Source organism: Tachypleus tridentatus, chromosome 7 (assembly GCF_004210375.1).
Source record: "Tachypleus tridentatus isolate NWPU-2018 chromosome 7, ASM421037v1, whole genome shotgun sequence".
Lineage (NCBI taxonomy): Eukaryota > Metazoa > Arthropoda > Merostomata > Xiphosura > Limulidae > Tachypleus > Tachypleus tridentatus.
The window spans coordinates 109,331,401-109,346,580 of NC_134831.1; the positions used below are offsets into that span (position 1 = coordinate 109,331,401).

Here is a 15,180-nt window from a genome sequence, read left to right on the forward strand (position 1 = left end):
ATGAGAAGATAAAGACCTCATAGGCCTTAAGACTACTTGGTGGAGATGAGATGTACAATGATATCAACAAAAGTGAAGGACTGATTGGCAAGAATCTAAAAGAGGAACAAAATCTTCTATCAATATATAGACAGACTAGGAAATACAGACACCAGATGACATTGAGACCAAGATGTATGTTTTCACTGTCAAACTCTGTTTTTTCCTACATGACTTAATTGAATCGAACTTTAGTCCACCATGCCCTCTCATCTCAGTCACTTACTGCTTACGAGGTTCTGTTGCTTTTTTGGGATTTGGTCTTCCATGACATCATTGGTTCTTCTCAGTCATGCCTCTTTATGATCTCTTGGGAGTGTGTTTCATGAATGATAGAACCCTGATTGGGATCCTCTTTTCTTCTCTCTTCCCTATGAGGCTATCTACATGGGTGAATGAACAACATCCATATGTCAGTGGGTGTGTTGCTTCCTTCCTCACTTCTGGATCTACATCTTTTCTTGGATCCTTCTCTGCAGACTTTGTTTTGCACATCACTGTTCTTGAACTTCTGTCTATATGTCAGGTGATACATTGTTTCTATTAACCAATTCTATGCCATTGGCACATACACTGCATGGCCAAAAGTATGTGGATACCCGACCATTACACCCATATGTGCTTGTTGAACATCTCATTCCAAAACCAGAGGCATTAATATCAAGTTGTTATAACAGCTTCCACTCTTTGGGAAGGCTTTTCACTAGATTTTGGAACATGGCTGCAGGGATTTGCTCTATTCAGCCACAAGAGCATTAGTGAGGTTGAGCATTGATGTCGAGCGAGAAGGCCTGGTTCGCAGTGGGCATTCCAATTCATCTCAGAGGTGTTCGATGGGGTTGAGGACAGGGCTCTGTGTAAGCCAGTCAAGGTCTTTCACACCAACCTCAGTAAACCATGCTTTATAGACCTCACTTTGTGCATGGGGACATTGTTATGCTGAAATAAAAAGGGCCTTTCCCAAACTGTTGCCACAAAGTGGGAAGCACATAATTCTCTAGAATGTCATTGTATGCTGTAGCATTAAGATTTCCCTTCACTGGAACTAAAGAGCTTAGCCCAAACCATGAAAAGCAGCCCCAGACCATTATTCCTCCTCCATGAAACTTTACACTTGACACTATGCATTCAGGCAAGTTACATTCCTCTGGCATCCGCCAAACCCAGATTTGTCTGCCAAACTAACAGATAGTGAAGTGTGATTCATCACTCCAGAGAACTCGTTTCCACTGCTTCAGAGTCCAATGGTGGTGTGCTTTACACCGCTCCAGCCAACTCTTGGCATTGTGCATGGCGATCTTAGGCTTGTGTGCGGGTTCTCAGCCATGAAACCCAATTCATGAGGCTCCGATGAACAGTTCTTGTGCTGATGTTACTTTCAGAGGCAGTTTGGAACTTGGTAATGGGTGTTGCAACTATGGACAGATGATTCTTACATGCTCTACACTTCAGCAGTCAGTGGTCCTATTCTGTAAGCTTGTGTGGCCTACAGCTTTATGGCTGAGCTGTTGTTGCTCCTAGACGTTTCCACTTCTTAATAACAGCTTTTATAATTGTCCAAAACAGCTCTAGCAGGACAAAAATTTGATGAACTGACTTGTTGGAAAGATGGCATCCTATGACAATATTATGTTTAAAGTCACTGAACTCTTTAGTATGACCTATTCTACTGCCTACGTTTGCCTATGGAGACTGCTTGGCTGTATGCTTAATTTTATGCACCTGTAAGCAATGGGTGTGGCTGAAATAGCTGAACCCACTAATTAGAAGGGGTTGTCCATGTACTTTTGACCATGTAGTGTATCATTGAGTGAGAGGGCAAACAATCCATAGATCTATGTTTTGGTCATTGTATCTCTTCTACTGAGGCCAGGTACATCACATTTGCATTATTACATGTCATGTGCAGGCTGCTTTCCAACTGGTTGTAAATAGTTTTTCGTGCCTTGAGTGGATATATCCACTGAGTGGGCATTAGATTCCTTCATTTCCTAGGTTTGTTGCCGTCAGTGGGTATCTCCACATGTGGATGCCTTTACTGTGGGTCCATACACCAATTTTCATTTCCTTTGGTTACCTGCATCTTTTACACCAGCTCTGGCAGTTGATCCCTTCAACCTGGATTGATCACATAAGTGTCTTTGTGTCCCATCCTTCACATTACTTCATCAGGTGATTTCTTGTTCACTTCACTCCTTTTAAGTCCTATTGATAGCTCCCTACTTGCCAGATCAAACTTGGTTTCTAAGGTTATGTTGACTGCTCTTCTTCTTCCTCTGTCCCTTGTCTGCTTCTCCTTACCTTCTTTGTCAACTATAATCACGTTGTACATCTCAACCTTCACATTTTGTGTCTTCACACATACTTTTATTAGGCCCTTGGGGACACAATCCATTTTCACATGTCGAGTCACATGCTTGTTAGCTATCTCCATCTATCCATTTTACATGGTGAGTGGCAGGTCTTCCACAGTTGGTATACTGCTAGGAGGTTTCTGCTGACTTATCTGCCCTGACTCAAGTAGTGTAACTTCTTATCTGGGTCTTCATTCTCCTCACTTTCTAGATATTAGGTGGTCTTTACCCCATATCTTTCATTTTTTTGATACCATAGTGTTTCTACTTTCCTGTTTTTCCCATGCTCATGCATTCCTTTCATATATGTCCCCTTCACTGGTGCCATACCTTTCCAGATTGGATCATTCATGTTGTCCGTCATTCCATTACTTTATATCTGTTTGAACAACTTCCTAAAGTTCAATGTTACATCTTTCCCATACTAGATAATTCTTTAGCCTGTAGATGTTGATGGTCAGAGTTGTTTGCCATCGACATTACATATACCCTTCTCCCTCTATCTATCTTTCCTTTATTCTGTGATACATGATTCCAACTCTTTACCCTCTGGCAATCATCACCCTCTCTCTTTACCGATTGGGTCCATCTTTTGGTTTAACTTATTTATTCTTTCCTACCTTCTTCCACCTGGATTTCTTTCAATTTCCCTTCCTTCCAATATTACCCTACTGTTTTCTTTGTTTCTTGTCTGTATCATCCAATACAAGAAATTCTGCATTCTAACACGTGGACTATTCCCTGCATGTTCATCTCTCATTGTCTACGTCAGTTCATGATTTTCTTCTTGTCAGTTTTGTTTATCACCTGTGACAGCTCATCAGACTTTGGCACTACAACTTTACTGGTAAAGTTTTTCATCTTTTTTTTCTTTCAGGGAACCTTATCTCATTGTTAATCACATGGATTTAGTTAATTGACAAGTGATTTCTGGTCAGGTATTCTTTAACTCAAAATATGCATTGTATGCCATGCTGACTTGTCCTTTCTCATTCATATTTTTGCAGTGCTCACTGTGGAATTGAGCCATCACCTTAATGTGTGAAGTCACCTCCTGATACTCGTAACATACGCATTGGAGTTGAGCTATCACAACTGCAGTTTATCACTTTGATGGCAGCCCTCAATCTACCTTTGTTTGGAAGTCTGTTTCTTGTGCTGAGGTTTTGGTTTCAAGTGAACCAATCACCATAAGTTCTTACAAAAGTTTGAGTTATCTTCCTCTTCCAGTTACTCTATTTGTGTCTTGGGTCATGGTGGTGGTGCATGAGATTGTTTTGGTTCTGTCCTTAATTATCCCTCATTCTCTTCATACAGGAATGTTGATGCCATCCTGTGTCATGGTTGGGATAGTTCATTCCATGTGATAGACATCCTTATGAAAGCAGATGACACTTCACAAATTGATAGATTAGTGATAATCCTTGTGACCTACATAGAAATTTGTACAAGTTTAAATTCCCAATTTTTGTGTTTAAGGCTAAGATGGCATGATCCTCATCCTGCCCTCATATGGATATCAGAACCATGTAAAAATATTTTGGATGTAGTTGACTTATTGAGTATGGTCTTCTGCAATCCTAGCCAACCTACACTGCACAGTTTCCACCCTTGTGAATTACACACACTACACACAGTGAAAAGTATACCTGGCTCAGAAGTTGTGGGGTTCCCATCTTCTGATATTCAGACTTACTTTTCTTACTGTCAGGGATATCATTTGGATGCTTTTGGGGTACTTCTGCCATTACATCTCATTAGTCCCTCTTTCTCTTCAGGGTAGGAATATAGCTAATCTTGTGATTAGAGGTAACTAATGTATTAGAAGATATAATTTTCCTTTACTGAAAACATGTTACCTCCTTTCACACTTTATACCCTTTCTCCCCACTGCTCTGGTGGTCACATCTTTTGCCAAACTTGAAAATAAAGATTTGGTAAAGGAATGTAGAGGGAGTCAATATATCATGTGAGCGTGTCTTGCTACTATTGATTAAGAGATGATGAATGAAGATTTATGTGTGAGACGTAATTCCAACGAGGGGAAGCATAAGGCTTGTAGCATGTGTAAATAAACAGTTCACAAATAGAGGGAGCACTGAATGAAAAGAGCTGATTTTGTTACTGTAGGTAGGTACTTATCAGAAATACATTGAATAAAAAGAGCTGATTATGTTACTAGAGGTAGGTACTTATCAGAAATACACTGAATAAAAAGAGCTGATTTTGTTACTGGAGGTAGGTACTTATCAGAAATACATTGAATAAAAAGAGCTTATTTTGTTACCGGAGGTAGGTACTTATCAGAAATACATTGAATAAAAAGAGCTGATTATGTTACTAGAGGTAGGTACTTATCAGAAATACATTGCATAAAAAGAGCTGATTTTGTTACCGGAGGTAGGTACTTATGAGAAATACATTGAATAAAAGCTGATTTTGTTACCGGAGGTAGGTACTTATCAGAAATTCATTGAATAAAAACAGCTGATTTTGTTACCGTAGGTAGGTACTTATCAGAAATTCATTGAATAAAAACAGCTGATTTTGTTACTGTAGGTAGGTACTTATCAGAAATTCATTGAATAAAACAGCTGATATTGTTACTGTAGGTAGGTACTTATCAGAAATTCATTGAATAAAACAGCTGATATTGTTACTGTAGGTAGGTACTTATCAGAAATTCATTGAATAAAACAGCTGATATTGTTACTGTAGGTAGGTACTTATCAGAAATTCATTGAATAAAAACAGCTGATATTGTTACTGTAGGTAGGTACTTATCAGAAATTCATTGAATAAAAACAGCTGATATTGTTACTGTAGGTAGGTACTTATCAGAAATTCATTGAATAAAAACAGCTGATATTGTTACTGTAGGTAGGTACTTATCAGAAATTCATTGAATAAAAACAGCTGATATTGTTACTGGAGGTAGGTACTTATCAGAAATACACTGAATAAAAAGAGCTGATTTTGTTACTGGAGGTAGGTACTTATCAGAAACACATTTTCAGCACAAGAATGTTATAACTTTTCTTTCTTGGTACAAATCTTTATATTTCATCAGTCATGTTTCTTAGTAATTTATATATTTTTACTTTTAAAAATTACAAGGCCATTTTTACATTCTACAATAATTTCCATTTTTCTCTTATGCTGTAATCAGTTAAAAAACAACTTAGAAGACCATTATATGAAATAATTATTGGTGAAACTTTAGTGTAAATGTAAGCTCAACAACAACATTTAATTACTGATCTTGGTATTCATAAATTGGTTTCAGTAAAACTTAGATCTGTTTTTACAGAAGACAGCCAAAGTAAGTGCAGATATTCCTCAAAGGGTGGTGACTCAGGATCAAGAGAATTAGAAAGTGACCTCCCACTGACCTCTGAGATTAGTGATGAACTTGAACAGTCAGGATGTATAACAAAGAAAAATGTACCTAGCTGTTTACAGGAGGTGAGGAGTTATGATAGGATGTAATGTACCTAGCTGTTTTCAGGAGGTGAGGAATTATGATAGGATGTAATGTACTTAGATGTTTACAGGAGGTGAGGAATTATAATAGGATGTAATGTACTTAGCTGTTTACAGGAGGTGAGGAATTATAATAGGATGTAATGTACTTAGCTGTTTACAGGAGGTGAATAATAATGATAGGATATAATGTACTTAGCTGTTTACAGGAGGTGAAGAATAGTGATAGGATGTAATGTACTTAGCTGTTTACAGGAGGTGAAGAATAATGATAGGATGTAATGTACCTAGCTGTTTACAGGAGGTGAGGAATTATAATAGGATGTAATGTACTTAGCTGTTTACAGGAGGTGAATAATAATGATAGGATGTAATGTACCTAGCTGTTTACAGGAGGTGAGGAATTATAATAGGATATAATGTACTTAGCTGTTTACAGGAGGTGAAGAATAGTGATAGGATGTAATGTACTTAGCTGTTTACAGGAGGTGAAGAATAATGATAGGATGTAATGTACCTAGCTGTTTACAGGAGGTGAGGAATTATAATAGGATATAATGTACTTAGCTGTTTACAGGAGGTGAAGAATAGTGATAGAATGTAATGTACCTAGTTATCAACAAGAGGTGAGGAATAGTGATACGATGTAATGTATCCAGTTATCAACAACAGGTGAGGAATAGTGATAGGATGTAATGTATCCAGTTATCAACAACAGGTGAGGAATAGTGATAGGATGTAATGTATCCAGTTATCAACAAGAGGTGAGGAATAGTGATAGGATGTAATGTATCTAGTTATCAACAAGAGGTGAGCAATAGTGATAGGATGTAATGTATCCAGTTATCAACAAGAGGTGAGGAATAGTAATAGGATGTAATGTATCCAGTTATCAACAAGAGGTGAGGAATAGTGATAGGATGTAATGTATCCAGTTATCAACAGGAGGTAAAGAATAGTGATAGGATGTAATGTATCTAGTTATCAACAAAAGCTGAGGAATAGTGATAGGATGTAATGTATCTAGTTATCAACAGGAGGTGAGGAATAGTGATAGGATGTAATGTATCTAGTTATCAACAGGAGGTGAGGAATAGTGATAGGATGTAATGTAACTAGTTATCAACAAGGGGTGAGGAATAGTGGTAAGATGTAATGTATCTAGTTATCAACAGGAGGTGAGGAATAGCGATAAGATGTAATGTATCTAGTTAGCAACAGGAGATGAGGAATAGTGATAGGATGTAATGTATCTAGTTGTCAACAAGAGGTGAGGAATAGTGATAGGATGTAATGTATCAAGTTATCAACAAGAGGTAAAGAATAGTGATATAATGTAATGTATCTAGTTATCAACAAGAGCTGAGGTATAGTGATAGGATGTAATGTATCTAGTTATCAACAGGAGGTAAAGAATAGTGATAGGATGTAATGTATCTAGTTATCAACAGGATGTAAAGAATAGTGATAGGATGTAATGTATCTAGTTATCAACAAAAAGCTGAGGAATAGTGATAGGATGTAATGTATCTAGTTATCAACAGGAGGTGAGAATAGTGATAGGATGTAATGTATCTAGTCATCAACAGGAGGTGAGGAATAGTGATAGGATGTAATGTATCTAGTTATCAACAGGAGGTGAGGAATAGTGATAGGATGTAATGTATCTAGTTATCAACAAGAGGTGAGGAATAGTGATAGGATGTGATATATCTAGTTATCAACAAGAGGTGAGGAATAGTGATAGGATGTAATGTATCCAGTTATCAACAACAGATGAGGAATAGTGATAGGATGTAATGTATCCAGTTATCAACAACAGGTGAGGAATAGTGATAGGATGTAATGCATCTAGTTATCAACAAGAGGTGAGGAATAGTGATAGGATGTAATGTATCTAGTTATGAACAAGAGGTGAGAATAGTGATAGGATGTAATGTATCTAGTTATCAACAAGAGGTAAAGAATAGTGATAGAATGTAATGTATCTAGTTATCAACAAGAGCTGAGGTATAGTGATAGGATGTAATGTATCTAGTTATCAACAGGAGGTAAAGAATAGTGATAGAATGTAATGTATCTAGTTATCAACAAGAGCTGAGGAATAGTGATAGGATGTAATGTATCCAGTTATCAACAGGAGGTAAAGAATAGTGATAGGATGTAATGTATCTAGTTATCAACAAAAGCTGAGGAATAGTGATAGGATGTAATGTATCTAGTTATCAACAGGAGGTGAGGAATAGTGATAGGATGTAATGTATCTAGTTATCAACAGGAGGTGAGAATAGTGATAGGATGTAATGTAACTAGTTATCAACAAGGGGTGAGAATAGTGGTAAGATGTAATGTATCTAGTTATCAACAGGAGGTGAGGAATAGCGATAGGATGTAATGTATCTAGTTAGCAACAGGAGATGAGGAATAGTGATAGGATGTAATGTATCTAGTTGTCAACAAGAGGTGAGCAATAGCGATAGGATGTAATGTATCTAGTTCTCAACAAGAGGTGAGGAATAGTGATAGGATGTAATGTATCTAGTTATCAACAAGAGGTGAGGAATAGTGATAGGATGTAATGTATCAAGTTATCAACAAGAGGTAAAAGAATAGTGATATAATGTAATGTATCTAGTTATCAACAAGAGCTGAGGTATAGTGATAGGATGTAATGTATCTAGTTATCAACAGGAGGTAAAGAATAGTGATAGGATGTAATGTATCTAGTTATCAACAGGATGTAAAGAATAGTGATAGGATGTAATGTATCTAGTTATCAACAAAAGCTGAGGAATAGTGATAGGATGTAATGTATCTAGTTATCAACAGGAGATGAGGAATAGTGATAGGATGTAATGTATCTAGTTATCAACAAGAGGTGAGGAACAGTGATAGGATGTAATGTATCTAGTTATCAACAGGAGATGAGGAATAGTGATAGGATGTAATGTACCTAGTTGTCAACAAGAGGTGAGGAATAGTGATAGGATGTAATGTACCTAGTTATCAACAAGAGGTGAGAATAGTGATAGGATGTAATGTATCCAGGTATCAACAACAGGTGAAGAATAGTGATAGGATGTAATGTATCCAGTTATCAACAAGAGGTGAGGAATACTGATAGGATGTAATGTATCTAGTTATCAACAGGAGGTGAGGAATACTGATAGGATGTAATGTATCTAGTTATCAACAGGAGGTGAGGAATAGTGATAGGATGTAATGTATCTAGTTGTCAACAAGAGGTGAGGAATAGTGATTGGATGTAATGTATCTAGTTATCAACAGGAGGTGAGGAATTGTGATAGGATGTAATGTATCTAGTTATCTACAAGAGGTGAGGAATAGTGATAGGATATAATGTATCTAGTTATCAACATGAGGTGAGGAATAGTGATAGGATGTAATGTATCCAATTATCAACAACAGGTGAGGAATAGTGATAGGATGTAATGTATCCAGTTATCAACAAGAGGTGAGAATAGTGATAGGATGTAATGTATCTAGTTATCAACAAGAGGTGAGCAATAGTGATAGGATGTAATGTATCTAGTTGTCAACAAGAGGTGAGGAATAGTGATAGGATGTAATGTATCCAGTTATCAACAACAGGTGAGGAATAGTGATAGGATGTAATGTATCCACTTATCAACAGGAGGTGAGGAATAGTTATAGGATGTAATGTATCTAGTTATCTACAAGAGGTGAGGAATAATGATAGGATATAATGTATCTAGTTATCAACATGAGGTGAGGAATAGTGATAGGATGTAATGTATCTAGTTATCAACAAGAGGTGAGGAATAGTGATAGGATGTAAGGTATCTAGTTATCAATAACAGGTGAGGAATAGTGATAGGATGTAATGTATCTAGTTATCAACAAGAGGTGAGGAATAGTGATAGGATGTAATATATCTAGTTATCAACAGGAGGTGAGGAATAGTGATAGGATGTAATGTATCTAGTTGTCAACAAGATGTGAGGAATAGTGATAGGATGTAACATATCTTGTTATCAACAAGAGGTGAGGAATAGTGATAGGATGTAATGTATGTAGTTATCAACAAGAGGTGAGGAATAGTGAATGGATGTAATGTATCTAGTTATCAACAGGAGGTGAGGAATCGTAGTAGGATTTAATGTACCTAGCCTATTTAAACAGGTTAGAAAGTACAATTGGATGTTATGTAACTATTTGGTAGTTGGACATTTGGAGCTCTTTGAGTTAACCCAAACAGTGATACAGTGTCATATGTGCCTTGTTGCAACATTTTTAGGAAACAAGTCACAAAATTACAAGTAGGCAGTCGAACTTACTGCACCAAAAATAGTATTTCATCTTGTGTCAATAAAACCTTGCACTAAAAACAAGTGTAATATTTTCATGGAGAAATAATCATGGAGATCAGAAGATGTTTTAAATAATTGGACATTTTAATATATAACTTGTTAACTAAGTCACATATACATGATTGATGTTAGGCTTATGATGGATTAGCCTATTGTCAATAAACAGACACTACCAACAAAAGTCAATGACAGCTGATAGTTAACCATTTGGACAAAAAAGGTATGAATTTTTTAAGTTATAATAACTAAATAAAGAGTTGGAATTTGTACAGATGCACACTTTGTATGTACCACACCAGCCCTGCAAGTACAGGAAGAATTTATCTTAGACTGAACTCAAACTGTGGTGGTCTCAGGCATACATCTAGTGGATTTTTTTAATTTTTTACGTGTGAGTGGTCCATGATGTAGGTTGTCCATCTAAATAATAGTTTGTAAACATAAAGCACGTTTCAGTGATCAAGAGTGAGAAATACCAGAAATTTCCTGTGAAAGTTAGTTGATGTGAAGCTCCACTAGTGCCAGAATTAGCTGGTAAACCTCAGAACTTCATGCTAATTGTTAAACAGGTGAATAGTTGTTAAGTTAAATAAGTAAACAAAACGTTTCTGTTGTTTTGAAGTGTAGTCCATGGATTGAATAATAAACAGTTTAATGTTTAGAATAGAGTCAGATATTAACATGGATTGTTTAATTACTGTATTAGCCTGTTACGTGAATCACGATTCAGTAAGAACGTTATCACTAGAATTGAAAGTTAATGTTTGTGAAAGTTATATGTAAAAACAATATCATTTGGTTTTCAAGATTTGTGACAGCGACCAAGTTACTTCTATTAGTGGCCACTTATGGAAGAGAGGTCGTAGAGGCTGGAAACAGTATTGGTTTGTTATTGACGACAAAGTTTTGTACATGTACAAAACAAATGAGGTAAGAAAAGTTGTGCTTGATTTATTGTTGTGTATAGTAATTATTCTTAGTGATTGTCCGTGCACTTATACATGTAACAGTTTCTAAACCAAGAAGATATATCAGCTGTTATTTTTTTTTATACGTAATTACTTTTAGAAATAATCGTGTTATATGCATGTAGGTAGTGCTGTAACTGTACACTAGTAGAACTTCTGTAGACATAATATGGATCTTTGGAGTTTTCAGCAGCTGTTATTTAGTTGTCTGAGAGATCAGTAGATTTCCCAATTGCTTTTCCACCTGTGGAGCTAGTCATGCCATATGGAGTTCATCTGTTATGTTCCTTCTCTAGTGTTTGATCTGTGGCATTTGTTGACCATGTTCCAGAGTTAGTTTTATCATCTAGGGTTATACTAAATACCTTGTTTTGTCAAAAATGTAAACACCATAAAAAGAAGAAAGTGCGAGATAATAAAAACAACCACTCTAAAGTACAGTAGAGCGATATTAAAGATGAAAAATAAAGTGTGGCCTGCCAATCAACTGAAATGAGTATTAACCCAGTGAAGGATGAAACTCATGGCAGAAAAGATACTGAATTTATAACCCAGTGAAGGATGAAACTCATGGCAGAGTGAAAAGATACTGAATTTATAACCCAGTGAAGGATGAAACTCATGGCAGAGTGAAAAGATACTGAATTTATAACCCAGTGAAGGATGAAACTCATGGCAGAGTGAAAAGATACTGAATTTATAACCCAGTGAAGGATGAAACTCATGGCAGAGTGAAAAGATACTGAATTTATAACCCAGTGAAGGATGAAACTCATGGCAGAGTGAAAAGATACTGAATTTATAACCCAGTGAAGGATGAAACTCATGGCAGAGTGAAAAGATACTGAATTTATAACCCAGTGAAGGATGAAACTCATGGCAGAGTGAAAAGATACTGAATTTATAACCCAGTGAAGGATGAAACTCATGGCAGAGTGAAAAGATACTGAATTTATAACCCAGTGAAGGATGAAACTCATGGCAGAGTGAAAAGATACTGAATTTATAACCCAGTGAAGGATGAAACTCATGGCAGAGTGAAAAGATACTGAATTTATAACCCAGTGAAGGATGAAACTCATGGCAGAGTGAAAAGATACTGAATTTATAACCCAGTGAAGGATGAAACTCATGGCAGAGTGAAAAGATACTGAATTTATAACCCAGTGAAGGATGAAACTCATGGCAGAGTGAAAAGATACTGAATTTATAACCCAGTGAAGGATGAAACTCATGGCAGAGTGAAAAGATACTGAATTTATAACCCAGTGAAGGATGAAACTCATGGCAGAGTGAAAAGATACTGAATTTATAACCCAGTGAAGGATGAAACTCATGGCAGAGTGAAAAGATACTGTATTTGTAACCCAGTGAAGGATGAAACTCATGGCAGAGTGAAAAGATACTGAATTTATCCTTTCTATTGGAAAGTTTGTGTTGAAAATGGAAATGTGCAAGTGGATATAAATTATGGCTTCATTTGGTACTTCCAAAGACGCCACAATGTGAAGCACTCTGTCACCATTCATCTCCAACAGCTGGACGCATACTTTTTAAGAAGATATTGAATAAGATAAGGTATTGAGCCATAAAGCTGTAGAAGACTGGTGTATGTTGTATTTGATGTACTGTGAGCAAATAGGTTCACAAAAGAAAACATGGGTAACTAACAGTATTGTGTTAGAGCACCAGATGAAAGAGTTGCTGTCAGTGTCTTGTACTCCAACAACAAGGAAAATAATTACCTCTTAGTGATCAGGACCCATTTCTCCAAATGGCCTGAAATAGTACAATGCTCTAACAAGGAAGCACAGAGTCTGACAAGTTATAAGTTTTACTAGAATATCTTGGTCTCCCAAACAACAGTAATGCTTCTCTGTTAATGAACTTGTTTCAAGATTTCAATCTTCGTTGCTAAACAGCACTGCATGAAGTTATATGCAGCCATCTCTGATGTTTGGGAGAGATGTGAAAGTACCATTGGACATTCTGTTGAACAACCCTTGCAGCAATAGAGTAGGAGTAAAAGAAAAGGTTCTATGCTCTTGTTGAAAGGTTCACAGATGTGACTTGTACATCCAAACAATAAATTGTCCAATCCCAAGGTCTAGGTATTGCTGAAGGGATCGTAGGTATGACTTGTAAAATTCAAATGGTCGAATGGTCAAATGTGAAGGCCATCCACAATAATTATCTTTAAAATACAGAGAATAGCCTAATGGTGTATTTAAAAGAAAATTTCATTAAAGATAAATAAACTTATTGAAGAGATTGTTGAAACCACTTACGTATTAACATCAGAGATGGAGCCACCATCAAGCTTTGTTTGATTGTCTACCTAAATCAGTGGTTCTCAACCTTTTCTGACTTGCAGCACACTACGACAATCTGAATATTTTCATGGCACACCAGGAAAGCCTTAATGATTTTTTTAGGTACATGTTATACGGCAAGCGTTAAAAGCCTTAGAACGAAAATCACAGCCAAAGCAAACGATATTAATGTCATTATGCATCACGTTTAAATACACGTAACACAGAAGAGTTAATTTAAAAACCCTTAGAACGAACATCACGGCCAAAACAAGCGATAATAATGCCATTGTGTATCAAGTTTAGATACACGTAACACAGAAGAGTTAATTTAAATAACCTTAGAATGAAAATCATGGCAAAAGCAAGCAATATTAACGTCATCTGCACATTGACAATACTATCACTTGCTTTGGCTGTTAGTGTCCTTCTAAGGCTTTTTAACGATTTTATGGTATAGCAGAAAAATCAAAACTTTTTATTTTTACATATGTTTTCAATGTGACACTTGTGCCTGCTTCCAAAACCAAGTAAAATTGAAGCGAGGCTTTAACATAGAGAAACAAGCTTGCATATCATCATTGACTGTAAGAAGCCTCTCTATCTTTCTGGCTTTAATTTCAGTCAATGCTGAAAATCCAATTTCGCAAAACCACGAAGATGCAAATGAAAGCAGAACTTTAACTGCTTTTGAACTGATTGCAGGATATGAATTTTTAATGGAGATTCAAAACTCATCCAAGCTCTTTTCAGGAAACAACAACTGATAAAATTTGTCGTTTTGTAAATCAATGAGCTGTTCTTCCTCCTCAGTTGTAAGATTTGCTGTCAGTGCTCGAGTTCAATGAAAACCATAGAATGTTTTGGAAGGTTTCAGAGTGTCTCTATAGTAAATTTTATTAACTGATGTGTTCGACTTGCTTGTAAAATCCCAAGAAAATTGAATGTATTTTAAAAACACTGCGGCACACCTGCCAATCTCACGCTGCACACAGAATCACTGACCTAAATAGAACTTCCCCAATGACAAGACAGCAAGTTATGATAAAGAATTAAAATTTGTCCATTTTTTATATCATAAGCCAAAGAAAAACCATCAGAATGATTGTTTAGCAACAGGATATTAATAAGTAAAAACAACGTTTTGTAAATCAATGGTTTTATTAAAGTGTTTTTGTCATTGTCAATTACAGACATTTCAATATAATGTGGCTTTTTTCTTCTTTTGTTTAAAAGTATAGTTGTGGGAGCATGGTGGTTGGTGTGGACAACTTGTGCTATCTTTGATTGCTCTAAGTTAATTATGTTTCATACCTACACAAGTAAGAATCCAGAGACCAACCTTCTCATATCAGTGTACTTTTCTCTGAAAATTGTATTTATAATTGTGCTTTTGTGGTCATAAAAACTATTGTCGCCAATACATTGGATTTTCCTCTATTTATGTCAGAAAGCCTGCTAAATATTGTAATTTTTACCAAGTTGTGCACAATGACACATGCAGATAAGTAGTACCTATATCATCCTATTAAATGTTTTCTTGTGGAAAAGAAAAAAGTATTAAAATCATGGTACGAAATATTAAGTTAGAACACCTGTATAACTTTGAATATAATATACTTTAATAACACACATTCATTTGAAATATTGAGTTAGAACACCTGTATAACTT

The 15,180-nt window shown here is 36.1% G+C and overlaps 1 protein-coding gene across 3 annotated transcripts in view; it reads left to right on the forward strand.

Moving 5' to 3' along the window:
• The window catches only part of LOC143256384 (FYVE, RhoGEF and PH domain-containing protein 6-like), a 36,621-nt gene extending 21,690 nt beyond the window's left edge, over positions 1-14,931 (forward strand). For 2 of the 3 annotated variants that reach the window (XM_076513561.1, XM_076513563.1), the window contains 3 exons: positions 5,704-5,858; positions 11,036-11,158; positions 14,750-14,931. In XM_076513561.1, the coding sequence (XP_076369676.1) occupies positions 5,704-5,858; positions 11,036-11,158; positions 14,750-14,809 (338 nt within the window). In that variant the 3' untranslated portion in view covers positions 14,810-14,931. Of the gene's footprint in view, positions 1-5,703; positions 5,859-11,035; positions 11,159-14,744 lie in introns of all 3 variants that reach the window. The other variant, XM_076513562.1, reaches the window with a different exon arrangement.
• The last annotated feature ends 249 nt before the right edge of the window (positions 14,932-15,180 follow it).